At 42.2% G+C, this 14,741-nt stretch overlaps 1 protein-coding gene across 1 annotated transcript in view; it reads left to right on the plus strand.

Moving 5' to 3' along the window:
- Positions 1–5,666: 5,666 nt before the first annotated feature.
- Positions 5,667–14,741, plus strand: part of SLC39A12 (solute carrier family 39 member 12) — a 78,997-nt gene continuing 69,922 nt past the window's right edge. Inside the window, exons 1-2 of the mRNA XM_057732778.1 lie at positions 5,667–5,744; positions 6,830–7,176. Coding sequence (XP_057588761.1) covers positions 6,916–7,176 — 261 coding nt within the window. The 5' untranslated portion in view covers positions 5,667–5,744; positions 6,830–6,915. The remainder of the gene's footprint in view (positions 5,745–6,829; positions 7,177–14,741) is intronic.

The raw sequence follows: 14,741 nt of genomic DNA on the forward strand, positions 1-14,741 counted from the left end.
CATTGTACATAAATGTTTAAACAACTTTTTAAATTATATAATGTGCCTAATGATTATACAAATATTAGAAATATGAGATATCTTTTCACACCGAGACTAAAATCCATTGAATAATAAGCACTGAACAATTTAGTTTGTAAAATGCTCTTGAATATCATTAGTTTAATCAACATAAATATTGAATCATTATTTCTTGGCAATATTTGAGTTCAAATTATTTTTAAAAGTCCTTAGGTTAAAGGATATTCAAAAGATAGAAATTTCAGCCCAAGTCACAAAATTTGACATAGTTATTGGTGAATGCCAAAGTCTCAGTCTTAAAAGCAGAATAAAATGTTCAATAAGGATTCTGCTGTTTTCCTAAAAGTATTCTAGAAACTGCAGTGTTTTCAGTGTGTAGGGTAAAAAAATATGTTTGATGGTTGTATACTTTATTGAATATCTTTTAATCTCAAATTACAAAGGATAAGTCCTCAATTTTAGGATCAAACAAATGAGAAGTTAAATTTAAAAAAAAACAATTCCCAGTGGTTTAGACTGGTACTCAAGATTCTGAATAAATATGAAATGTTAAATACATCCTTTGATTGCTAATATCTGTAGCTAACTGCAGGAGGACTTCGAAGCCATTTGGAGAGTGAATAGGAGATGAATAAAGATGTTGTCAGAAGTTCCGTCTTCCCTAGCTCCTCAGAAAAGAACACAAATGCAAACCACAGCCTTTGGAATGTTAATTATCATGTTCACACGTCATTTCCCACTCGTCTCCGTTTGCAAATGGAAGTAGACTTGATTTACAAAGGGGGGTTAGCTTCAGGTGTACAGCACAGTGATTCCACTCTTCTCCTTTTGATACCTTATGGCCCCCAATCATCCCCACCTCTTGGTATTCACACTCTTAGGGTATCCCCTCCCCTTGAGTGTGGGCTGAACCTGTAATTCACTTCTGACCAGTTCAATATGGGGTGTCTCCCTGGAATTAGAATTCACTAGATTGCCAAGGACCACATGAGCTTGAAAGGGGATCCTTCTGCAGTCCGATCTTCAAAAGAAACCCCAGCCCTGACCGCCACCTGGATTGCAGCCTGATGAAACCCTGGAGCAAATGACCCATGTGAGCCACGCCTGGACTCCTGACCCACAGAAGTTGTGGGATCATAAACGTGTCTTGTTGAGAGCCCAAGCTTGTGGTGATGTGTGGTACAGGCATAGATGACTCACACACCTGTTTACACAGTGATTCAGCCAGAGTGACTCAGGAAGGAGATGGGAAATGAAGTGGCCATCAGGCCTCCTCATTCCAACTCTCCATTTCCGTGAGCTTTTTCCATGTCTGCAAATGTCATTTCAAGAAGCAGAAAAAGATGGCAAGACATATCATTGCTGTTTCAAGGGGTACCAGGGTTTGCATTTGGTGCAAATCAACAGAGAACTTGACAAAAAGGATTTATTTCACAGATAGGGGTTTACGGATTTCACTCAACCAGCGCTCCAAGGACAGGCAACCAGGGCTCCTGGGGTGACTTGGAATATACTTCTAGGGCCCAGGCTCCCCTTCTTCTGTCTTCCTGCTTCAACTTGAAGGGGGAGGCACTTGCTCTCTTACTCTTTACCTCACCTGGGGCCACATGTGGTGTCACTTCTGCATCCCAGGCAGGAGAGCCTCTTTGATGCCCCCAGCAAACTGTCATTAACAGCATCTCAGAATTGTGTCATGTGTCTTTTTCTAAAGAGTCTAGACAAGTGTGGGTTTTTAGTTGGGCACTTTGCTGCCCTGAACAAATGAAAGCAGGAGGAATGGGAATTGGGGAGACATCTCACAACGTCTGTGCTCAGAACTCCCTTCCCACAGAGGGAAAAAAGAAGGGAGGAAATAAAGAGTGGAAATTAATGACATGGAAAGCCAGCTCTAAGGAGGTTCATCAAAACCAAACTGAAAGGTGAATTTTTGAAACAACTAATAAAATAAAGCCATTTCTAGCGGGTCTGACACCACATAATGAGTACAAATAATGAGCTTTAAAATCATGCATGTAACATTATCCATCTGTTATTGCTGGTGGAGAAGCCACCCTCTTTTTTGTTGTTATTGTTGTTTTAAGCTCTTAGGTATTTTCTACAGGTTTTTTTTTAAATTAGAAATCATACATGGTTTTCATAAGGAGAAAAGATATTGTTTGAAAGTTGCACATAGAATGTGTTTTTTAAAAAAAAATCATATTTACTGTCAGTTTCCAAATCAAAGATAACCTAAACGTCTACATTTAAAACAGCTGACATTTCCTAATTGTTGGGAATACAGTGATGTCATAGAATCATGAGATGAATAAAACTAATATCTACCCTGCAAATGCTGCCTTTTCAGTTGAATATTCTGCTTTTCCTCTGAGAAAACAGTTCAAGAAGGAGTAGCATTAGTTTTCAAATACCTGGTGGGTAGTCCTGTGAAGTATTACAGAAAAGGAGAGCCTGAGGTTCTATTTGTTCTAAAGTTCCAATTTTGTTCTGAAAATAATTTTTTTTCCTGAGAAATTTTGGGCTGAAGGGGGTTTGGGGAGAATGCAAAAATCAAAATGTAGCAGATTATTGTTTTTTTTCCTAATTTATCTGTAGCACATGAATTTTTTTATTTAAAAAAAATTTTTTTTAATTTTATTTTTTTTTAACTCTACTCAGTACTATGACCTATATGGGAAAGGATTTTTCTCCTTATGATGAACTCTTGTCTGATTCTTCTGTGTATCACACGCTTCATTATAAAAAGAAGCTTGGACTTACAAATAAAAACATGGGATCACATCACAACAGACAGTTGCTTGGTAGTATAAGCACCCAGTTTGATGTGGACAGGCCTGGATTTCTGGTGGCATCTCCTAGCTGTGTGATTAGGTTCAGTTGGAATTACATGAGAAAATATATGTGAGGTTACCTAGCCCAGTGCCTAGGCATTAAAGACACTCCAAAAATGTTAATCAACATTATTATAATTATGATTTAGAGAAGTTAGAGTCTTGGAAAAGAGGGAAGAAGACAGCATAAAGAGAGGACATGGGGAGAAGCTAGGCCCAGAAGCAGGTCAGAGTTGTAGGACCTCATCTTACTGCCAGAGATGGCCCCACAGCGGTAGGCTGGATGCTGAGGAAGAGGAACATAGGCAGTCCTACCACGAGCTCAGAGCCTCTTTTCCTCAGGATAGTTACTGGAAAATTGTTGTAGGAAATCTGTGAATCTGTAATGATCATGGAAGTGAATGATGATCCCCAGAGTTGTACAGTACACAACCTGCAAAACTGTACATGGCGGCCCTGAAGGATACAAGATGGTTCCACTCTTGTTTCAGTCTCTTCTTAAGTGGCTGCCATCTTGTATTTCATGTTACCTGTTACCTGGTGGGCCCCTTTCAATTCTTTCCAGGTCAAGGCAGGGTACACATGTAAGTACATTATGTTGACATGAAGTAGAAGTCTGAAACTCAGGCAACCCCAAAAAGCAAAGAATCAGAGCTGAAGGAAGGACAGATAAATCAGTCTTCCTGCTTCCCTCCCACCTCCCGTCCACTACATCTTCCTATGTTAGCTCAAAAAAAGTGTCCGTGTATCAGGAGATACTGCATCAGATGAGACTGGTCCCAAATGCAGGTTAAATCCTTGTTAATATCAATCAGGAGTCAGTGAGCTCCTTCTTTGTACAGTGGGTTAGTTCACACATGAAGCTCATTACCCTAGAGGTTGTTTTGGATTGCAAACACAATATAACCGTGTTTAATTCGGAAGGTTGATTTCAGACTTGTTGGGGAAGCAGGCAGGTTAGGGATGCAGAATTACAGCTACGACCCACATCAGGCGAAGGAAGCGACACCCGCCCTGTTCAGCCAAAGTGCCTCCTCCGTCTTCCCCGGGATCTTTCTGCCTTCCAGGCTGCTTCTAAGGCTTCTCCTTGCCCCTCCTAACGGCTGGCTCACCTGGGACAGGAAGAGGACCCTGGTTGGTGGCTACTTAGGTATGACTGTGAGGGGAGAGCAAGCCTCAGGGGCAAATGATACAGGCTGTGACCTGGGGGAGACGTTCACTTAGTTGGGAGCCACCTGGCTTGCGGCTGGGATGGCAGAGATGCTGGGATCAGCTGAGACTAGTGATGGGTCCATCGGGAAATCAGGGAAAAGATCTCAAAGTCCCAGCAGGGGGCGCTGTCCTGGGACCGCTGGTCACAGCCAATCAAGATCCAGCTCTGCCGTAACCAGGAAGGTGTTACAGCGGGACTTGGGCAGGGAGGGACCATTTGGGGACCTGCTGATTGGAGGTGGGCCAGGAAGCAAGGACTTAATTCCACAAATGAGGCAAAGCTGAGGTTCTGAAGGGTAGCAGGTGACGGTAGAACTGGATAATTTGCTCAGTGGGTTTTGGGCTACTTTTCCTGAGTCCGTGAGACTGAGCTAGGGTGGAGCCTACAAATGATGCTCAGGTGATCCCGGCTGCGGGGATGCAACAGGCCGGGAGCAGGAGCGTGCAGGGAGCTTCACCATTTCCCTCTCTGCGTCCACTGGTTCCACGGCTGGAAGGGCTTGACCACCTCCTCGCTCTTCTGTTGGATCGAAGTTTCTGGACTCTAACTCCAGGTAACCTCCCCCCACTGAGCTCGTGAGAAACAGGCTGAGGCCCTTCCCTTGCGAGTTTAGGTAAACCCGAGTGTTCCGTGCTGTGGGATTCAGAGCAGATGGGCGTATTCTGGGAGCCTTGGGCTTCCTTGTTTCCAGCAGGGTTGCCAGCGTCGTCCTCGGGTTATCTCACTCTGTTGGTCCCAGTTTTCATATCCAGCGAGCAATGGCGAGACTAATTATTCCCACCTTCTTTCTCTCTGTTTCCTCCGCCTCCCTCCCCGGCCACCACCTTAGAAGCCAATTCAAGTCTCTCTCCATTTCCTACACTCTTCAGATTCACTTTTGTGTCTCTATAGCCTGTGTGCTGTTTCCACGTGCACTTGTCCACTTTGAAATCTTGGGTTTTAACTTCTCTTACCTCCTATAAAATTCAGCACTTCGTTTGTTCTTTCAAGTCATGTTTTCCCTAATAACTGAGAGCTCTTTTCACAGGGCCTGACAGCGTTATGTAATTCTACCCCAGACTCTGGGATCAGAATATATACAGCTAATTAAAGTTTCCCACTATGTCCCAGGTTAGTGTATTACTCGAGCGAATACTTTTTGTTTGAAAGGTCTATTTATGAGTTTATGAATGCCTGAAATTGTTTCAACCTCTGCACCTTGTAAAATAAAGTTCTAATGAGCCTATCTTTGCAACAAATCTTTGGTTTGAGAAGTGGCTAAACCAGTTATCACAATCATCTGGGGGAAAAAAATCTTGATCTAACACACAAACCTTTCCATTCTACAAGGTGAACTCATTTGACCTAGCTCTGTCTTTTAAAGGGCAAGTGGCTGTAAGGAATTCTAAGGTTTTCCTCAGAATTCTAAGACAATGGGTAAATATTGATATAAAAAGTCAGGTTCATTAGTGATACTAATTTGATTTTCCTGAAAATTGGCCAGACAGAAAGTTCTCACTTTTTTCCACCTTCATTGTTACTCTCCATGGCAACTGAAAACTTTTCTGGGCTGAAATAATCCTCTCTAGCTCCCAGCGTACAGTCAAGGAATTTTAAAAACAGAGGACTTTGTAACCACGAAATACTCTCCGAGATTTAAAAGGCCACAGAACTCCAGATAAATAATCATTTGTCTTCTCAAGGTAAGCACTGGGTTTAGAAATGTTTGTATCATCCTCTCTCATTTTTTAAATGCTAACATCAGAATCTTAAACTCTCTCTCTCTCTTTTTTTAAACCATAAAAATAATGCTAGTATTTTTGTTGCTACCCCACAGTCATTATTACCATCTCTGGGCCAACATTTGCCATGAGATGCTGTTAACATTTTGCATTCCTTAAGCAATCGGTTGAAAAGATTAATTTTTTTCCAGAGAGCTGATTGGCTCTTAAGCTGTTCTTTCACTTCTCTAGTGAGCCCTGAATGTGTGGATTTATCATCGCTCATGCGGTCTTGAAACTCTCTTGTTTTTCTAAGAGAGTTCATACTTTTAATCAACTGAAAACTAAAAACTAACCAGTATTTTCTGGACATTACTATTTTCCTTCGGTCCCTTCCTTATCGAAACTCTTCTAACTCAAGTGATATCTGTAATTTATTCAAATTTATTTTCTGTTTACTTTTATTTACTTACTTCACTGATGTGGTCCATGAATCAGTGGGATAAAATGGGGGTGTTTCCCATTGGCAGGGTTGGAGAGATAAATTAGGAGTTTGGGATTAACATATACACACTCCTGTATATAAAATAGGTAAACAATAAGAACCTACTGTACAGCACAGTGAACTATACTCAATATCTTGTAATAACCTATAATAGAAAAGAATCTGAAAAAAAGATGTGTGTAACTGAATCACTTTGCTGTACACTTGAAAACTAACACAACAGAGTAAATCAACTATACTTAAATTTTAAAAAATGAGGGTGTTTTCTGTCCTGGGTCTTATGCCTTGTAACACTTTCAGGATAGACAGTGAAATCTATTCTTCCTAATTTTTGACTCTAGTTCTGAGAGAGGCAGTATAACACACTTCTTGGCTGTTGTACAGTTTGAAATTCTACATCCACCATAGTTTCCTGTGGGTGGGGGTTATAAACGACCTACAGACCCCCTGTTGTTCAGAAACAGCTACTCGTTGCCAATCAGCTTAACCACCCAATTAATGAATCCTTGCAAACCTGTTGCAGGCACAATAATTAAAGCCTTTATTTTCCCACTTTCTAAAGACATTCCTCCAGTTACCAGTTGACACCGTGAACACCAACCCACCCACCTCCATCAGAGACAGACTCCGGGTAAAGGAAGAGTGGAAATGTGCTTCTGGACAAAGCTTCCTGTGTTCTGGGCGCCCTTGTTCCTGCTACTCAGCCTCGTTCTCTCAACTGAGACAGAAAAACCCTCAACTCAGGACAGCAGCAGCACTTGGAGTCCAGGGCAACTGACGGAAGTTCTACGCGTTCTCTCTGCTGAAGACCCCCCACCCCTGAACCACTCCAGAAACCTCATCAGAACATTGCTGGAGAAAACCGGGTGCCCACGGAGGACGGACCGAAGGCAAGGAGATTGCAATCTGGTTAGTGCCGTAGACTGGGACCAGGGACTGGGCATGTTCCAAAGAGAGTCATGTATTCCCTAGCCACTTACTTTAGGAAAGTAAAATCCCGTGCAAACCTTCCAGTATCCAAGTGGGCAATGCACCCCATATTTAGCATATGACAAGCCACACAGCATTCTGCCTATGGCATTTAAAGACAGGGAGAACTTGCTTTTATTAAAATAGTGATGCTTCTGTAAGCCTTGCTATAACCCTTCTGCAGGTTTAGAGGTATTTATTTGCAAGTATGCAACTTCTAGTTCCCTCTTCTTTCTGATTGACTAATCCTTTTTATGAGCTTGCAGCGACCTTGAACATGATTGGTTAGATACATGCTATTTGTTTTCGGAGGTATAATAATAACAAATTGGTATTAGTCTAATGTTGAATTTTAAGTACTTTCTTCTGGATATCAGTAGGTGCGTTCTAATATTTTGCATCGTGGGAAGTTAGTGAATTGGATGGTGGTCATCTTAAAAATGAGGAATCTGAGCTGGGGAAGGCAAAGGCTACCGGTGGGGCTAAAATGAGACCCAGGGCCCTGGAGACCCATTTTCCATCCATTTCCTAGTCTATCAAGTGACTCCCAAACCCTGGCTATCATCAGCATCACCTGGCCAGGTTTCACAAAATGCCCAGGTTGGAGCTTCCATCTCCAGAGACTGAGATTTCACTTGCCCTGGATGGAATTTTTTTTAAACCAACATTTATTTTATTTTTTAAAAAACTTTTTTTTCAAAAATTTATTATTTTATTTATTCATTTTTGGCTATGTTGGGTCTTTGTTGCTGTGTGTGGGCTTTCTCTAGTTGTGGCGAGCAGGGGCTACTCTTCATTGTGGTGCATGGGCTTCTCATTGCCGTGGCTTCTCTTGTTGTGGAACATGGGCTCTAGGTGTGCAGGCTTCAGTAGTTGCAGCACGTAGGCTCAGTAGTTGTGGCTCACAGGCTTAGCTGCTCCACAGCATGTGGGATCTTCCCAGACCAGGGATTGAACCCACGTCCCCTGCATTGGCAGGTGGAGTCTTAACCACTGTGCCACTTAGGGAAGTCCCTGGATAGAATTTTTAAAAATCTCTGCAGGCCACTTTAATGTAAAATCAACATTTAATGTAAAATCAGAATGTCTCCATTGGCAGGGGAAGGGGGGAGGGGATTGACAAAAGCAGCTCCAGAGGTAAGTGCTTATGTCTTCAAATGACTGCAGACAAAAAACAGACCAGAACACTCTCAGCATTCCTTTCCTGAGATGAAATATTTTCGGGATGAACTCACAAATAAATAAGTAAATAAATGAAGACATAACTAGCTAACTAAGAGAAGCGAATCATTTCCTCCCAAAATAAATTTTGGCAGATTTTCTGAATCAGGCTTAGTTCGGGGGGAAACATTTCCTGGCCGTTTTGGTTTTTGTTTTTGTTTTTTTCATGACAGAAGGGTCTTGCTAACAGAGAGAATTTTTCTCTGTGCAAATGATAAATAATTCAATAATTAGTACAACTCCCAAGGGTTCTCAGAGAAAACATGTGTTGTAACAGGCAACTTGTCTGTGATGACATTAATTTATATATATAGCAGCAGAAGACTTCCCACCGGAAATAACTAGGAGTCATATCTTATTAATGTCCTCTGAGAATTTACTTCAGAGAAATGTTCTTCTCTAATGACATGAAATACCTTATTAAGGCTGGCTGACTATTTGCTTAGCTAGGAGGAGATGTAAACAGGCAAGATTGTTCTCCATTTTGCGGGGGAAATGGGTTGTTTTGCACATTTTTTGTATTCTATGACATTCACAAGTGTTTGGCCAATGTAGCTTCTGTTCCATTCCCAAGGAGTGAAACACTGTCTATAACAGCTTCACCCTCTTGCTGCTGCTGTTTCTCTTTCTTTAGCAGAGTAAGGTTAAAACAAAAACAAAAACAAAAACACCTCCCTGATCTCAGCTTCGCCTGCTTAGAAGTCTGCAATTAACCCGAATCACCATAACCTGAGCAGAAGCCCACGAAATCCTTCTGTGTCAGTTCAGAGGTACTGGACAGAAATACCCTGATTTTACAAACACCCACATTCTGGTGCAAACCACAAGTCTTCACCATGTTCTTGAATCTTTTTTTTTTTTTTTTTATCTTTTTATCTTTGTCCGCTGAGAGGCAGGGTACCTATCAGAAGTTCTGTGATAAAAAGAGGTCAAGAGAGTGAGTTCATGTCCTTAAATGTCTGAAAAAAAGAGATTGGTGCATATCTTGAGTTTGTGGGGAGGAAAAAAAAGTTTCCAATTTTACTTCAGATCTAGGTAGAAACTGAATTTTTTAAAAATCCGATCTGAAGTTTTTGAGAGCGTTGCACGTTTAAAACTAAATCCATTCAAGCTGCTGCCTTTGGAAATGAATCCTCTTGCCTGATCATGACTTTTCTTTTTCTTTTTTTAATGAGAAGGGTGAGAAGGGGGTTTTAATACATTTAATGAGGGTTTAAGTAACTCCAAAAGAATAAATTCCACTTCAGTAATGATGAGAACCACAACCCTGCATGGGTTCTGGGCGTGGTGAAGGGAAGGGAATCTGGTTTGGAGTCAGTCAGCCCTGGGTCCGTATCCTTGTGCTGACACCTTCTAGCTGTTAGGACGCCAAGATGCTGCTTTCCGTCTCGGGGGCTCCCTGTGAGGCCACATGACCATCTATGAATGCATATAGGAGCTCAAGCTTTCTTCCCCTGCTTATATTTGTGGAAATGTCCATCCCCTACTTTTCTGGGCCACTGCAACAGCCTTTGTGAAGGACCTTCGTGCTGCTGAAAAAACGAGACTTTCCTCGGCATCCCCCTCCTGCCCGTCCCCCAGCCCCACCTCAACTGTCCCAAGAGGTTTGGGGTTTTTAACCAAGATCTCCAGGTGATTCTCAGACACAGTCAAAGAGAACCGATGCTTTAAGGTCCTGCATTTAATTCCCTCCCCCTCCCTGATTTGTCATGATGGTCATGGGATAAAGTGTGAAAGGCATCAAGCTTTGTCTTGTTTATCAACCAAGTTTATCTGAACTCTTCTCAGTTAAGACTTTTCTTCTGTCACTCAGAAATGCCTCTAAATCTAGTACAGACCCACAAAAAAGCTAGCGCCCACCATCAGCTGACATCCTTCCAGGTCTTTGGGAGGAAAAGGAAGAAATAAAATTTCCCTCTTGTGTTTTACAGTCAATTGGTAGCAACCCCTCCCCCTCCTAAACAAACTATAAAACTCTAAGAACTTAAAAGAAGGCAGTTGATTTACTCATAACCCAAAATCAAATGCTAAGCATCTCTTGGTCTAAAATTCCTAAAGTTTATCCTGCAGGTTCTGATAACTGCCTTATTCATGTAGAAGATTTCATATAGCTCTTTGTCACCACAGCTCTCACGTGAAATACACAAGCAATAAACAAAGCTGAATTAAGCAGTTGGGAGAAGGCAGTCTGACTTGGCTCCAGGGCGTTATAGAAAATTATTACCAAACATCTGAATAGTCCATTTAGCTTAATAGAGAGGATGTCTCACATTTTGACTAGTCTTTTTACCAAAGTTTATTTCCTTATGAAGTTGAAAAACTAATTCGGGGAATCTGTGTTTTTCTTTTCCTGTTAAACCCAACAAGATTAAAAGGAAATCAATGGACTATTTCTGAATGACTTCATTTTTCTTTAACAAAGAATCACTTCACTGGAGTCAGAGCCTGGGACAGATCTGATGCCTATGGGGTGCCAGTATTTGCAAAATTTTTCTAAACATCCTCTCCCAAACCACAACTGAGCCACTTCTGAAAACTGTAACAACTGAAACAAATCTAGTGGTGATGAACTGAAAATTCCAGTCCCCCCACCAACCCGCATGGCAACTTTTGTTACGTCCATGCCCAGAAGACAATTCACCTTATGTTAGCTCTTCTGATTCTCCCTACACCATTCTTCCCTCAAGCCACCACCTTCTGCATTAAGGTAACTTGTCAAAGACTCAAATATCAGAGCACAAAGTTTGCACCATGTGGTCCTTTGATTGACAGTTGTTTCATTTCACTGGCCTCAAAAAACTTAAGTAAGGGGTAGGCAACCTCTCTTCATTCAAGATAACCAAAATCTAGTCAGACAAAATGAGATGCTTACACAACTTATTGAAAACTTTTCAAAGTCAGAAACTGATTTACCTTCCAAGCTGTAAGCATTTTACAAACCAATTCTGAAGTGAACATCTGCGTGATAACAGACCTTCCCCTCTCCTCTGCGGCCTCATGCCACACCCCTAGAAAGGGACACAGCAGAAGCATGGAGAGGAGCCACGAGTGGACAAGGGTCTCAGGCTGCTTGGATAGAATGAAGGGTCCCCACAGACACTGCTGTGTGCAACCAGCACACAGCCACACCTGGACCACATAAACGTCATCTGCTGGCCTCACGCAGGTCCTGTGTCTTCTTGACACTCTTCTTCTACCCCTGGTACCATCAAACAACCTGAAGAGCCCTTGGAAGTCTATCAAGATGAACTTGTTCAGCACTCTAGTTGTACCGTGTTCTCATTGATGGATAGTAGAGCCTTACCAATCTCCTAGCCTCCTAATTGACCAAATCTCTTCCTACCAAACAGGAGGGAGAGGCAATTACTGAGTGAGGGGCCGCACAGCAAGTATGTAGGTGATCCACAGCTGGTCTTCTCCATGACACATAACAAAGGAATGAGAATATAAAGTCTGTCAATGGCACAGCAGGAATTAAGACTGGGCAACCATTATGAACTGTGTGGCTTTAGGTATGTTACTCACCCTCTCTTAAACTTGGCTTACAAGTATACTAAGGGTATACCTTCCTCATAGAAGAAAAACGTACTTCATACTTAATTCTGGGCAGGGCCTTTGCATACTGCATATACCTATTCATCATGCATTAAATAATTGCATAATTGGTATTCTGAATGCTTTCTATTGTGCAGAAATGTTTGGTGGATGATGATATAGGCTTTTGTTTTTCCATTTAAAATAATGTAGTAGGTTTCCCCCATTGAAAAATTGATCATCCGACACCTTTTCCAGAACCAATTAGATTTATATACTGAGGGATGCCTCACTATATGGGAGGTACTTAGCACTGTCTCGGACACATGGCTTCTGATGAATGGTAGCTTTTACATTCAATAGTCTTACCAATACTTTAGTTTCAGGAGGTTATTTGGTACAAAGCATGATTTAGCTGATTCACCTCCTTGTGACCTGGTATCAGCCCCATCCAACAGGCACCAACCCATGGACTTTTCTCTCAGGCTGATTAGGGAACAAAACGGCTGGTGTGGTTTTGGTGGTTGAGTTTAATATTGGCATTCAGAGTTGATCTCATTGGGAAGCCTGCATCTGTTTGCTGAGTTCTTGGCCCCTCGCAGTTGAGTTGGGGAGAAATTGGAATCTGCATAGCTTATGAAAATGTGATTAATGCTTTGCTTTACAGATGGATGACATGTTTCTTTCTGACTCAGATGGTATTTTCCAGATGTTACCCAGTGGGACACACAGCAGACATGGAATTAGAACCCCTGAAACTTCTACCTCAGAGAACAGATTAAAAGGTTTTTGAGTAGATTACCCCACAATGGGACTACTCCCCTGGGGCTCAAGATAGGCATCTGTATTTATTTATTTATCTACCTATCTATCTCTAGATATCTGTTTATTGGCCACACCATGTGGCATGTGGAATCCTAGTTCCCCAGCCAGGGATCAAACCCGCATCCCCTGCATTGGAAGCACGAAGTCTTAACCGCTGGACCGCCAGGGAAGTCCCTCGAGATAGGCATCTCTTGATGCCTTTACTCTGAGGCTGGTGCCATGTCTTGAGCCGCTTCTCAGATCCTGGGAGCATCTCCAGAAGCTCCCCAACTGTCTTTGAAGAAATACAGCTCGTGTCTTGCTGGCAGAGCTTCTCTTCCACAACCCCTGTGTCTATCTTTTTCTCACCATCCCAATACATTACCCCAAACAGCTTCCTCTGCCCTGTAAACTTCCCAGATTAGACAAGCCAGGCTTCTGTCTGTGGGTTGTGGAACAAAGCATCATGGAACCATTTTTAGTAATTCTCGAACCATCAACCTCTTTGTTAACAGCAGGATAAAATAACTGATTGCATCTCAGAAAGGAACTGACATCAGGACTTCGCTGGTGGTGCAGTAGTTAAGAATCCGCCTGCCAAGGCAGGGAACATAGGTTCAATCCCTGGTCTTGGAAGACCCCGCATGCCGTGGATCAACTAAGCCCGTGTGCCACAACTACTGAGCCTGTGCTCTAGAGCCCTCAAGCCACAACTGCTGAGCCCATGTGCTGCAACTACTGAAGCCCATGCACCTAGAGCCTGTGCTCCGCAACAAGAGAAAGCCTGTGCACAGCAACGAAGACCCAACACAACCAGAAATAAATTTTTAAAATTAAAAAGAAAATAGAGGAATTGATGTCAGTTCTCTTAGGTAGGAGAAGAGAGATGCAGATGGTCCCCGTTCATTCCATTTTCACAGTTCTTAAGTGCCAGGCATGGTGCTGGAGGCTGAGATAGACCTGTGAACAAAGCAGACAAAATCCAGCCTTAATGAACCAGTTGTCTTCAAGAGGAAATAGAAAATAAACAAGGAGACAAAGTAATCTTAGAATTCTAGTTCTATGTAAAAAAAAGGGGGGAGGGAAGGGAGGGAGAAAAAAAGGAAAAATGGTGTTTGCTAGAGCTGCCTGTGGCCGTTGGACCCTTAACATGTGACTTGCCCCAGTTGAGAGATACTGATAAGTGTAAACCACACAGCAGATTTCAAAGACAGCATGACAAAAAGAATGCCAAATGGCTCACTAATACTTTTTAAGAATTTTTGATTGTTTTGAAATGATTATATCTTGCATATATGTTTCAAGAAAATATTCACATTGATTTCACCTGTTTCTTTTTATGGTTTAAAATGTGGCTACTAGAAAATTTTAAATGATGTGTGCCTTGCATCTGCCGCTTGCATTATGTTTCTATTGAATGGTGCTGTGCTGGAGAACACAGGGCAGGGATGGGGACTTTTGACTTTGGACAGGGTGTCTAGGAAGCCATCCCTGAGGAAGTGGCACTGGAAGCTGAGACCTGAGAAATCAGGTGGGAAAGAGCCTGGTGGAACTGACAGAAAATCTCAGAGGCGGAAGTTGAGTGAGAGAGGCTAAGATAAGGTAGGAGAGGTAGGATAAGCAGCAGCTAGAACCGAGGAGAAAATTATAAGGAGCTTGGATTTCATTCTAAACGCAATGAGGCATCACTTTAAAAGCCAGAGTCAGCTGGTTTTAATCAAGGCAGCAAATTGACAGCTTGTGTTGCTATAGTTGGAGTTAGAAGGACTGCATTTAGGGAATAAGGCCTTCCTGGGAGGGCATCCTTGTTATATAAAATTCCAGCCATGACTGTCTTACTTGAATCAGGCTGTTGAGGCTGCCCACTTTCCCCTCCTATTCATAAAATAATAAGCAACAGAAACTCTGTGGTTGTTCGTGTTCTGGGACTACTTGTCAAGCTTTGT

This window comes from Hippopotamus amphibius, chromosome 4 (genome assembly GCF_030028045.1).
Source record: "Hippopotamus amphibius kiboko isolate mHipAmp2 chromosome 4, mHipAmp2.hap2, whole genome shotgun sequence".
Taxonomy (NCBI): domain Eukaryota; kingdom Metazoa; phylum Chordata; class Mammalia; order Artiodactyla; family Hippopotamidae; genus Hippopotamus; species Hippopotamus amphibius.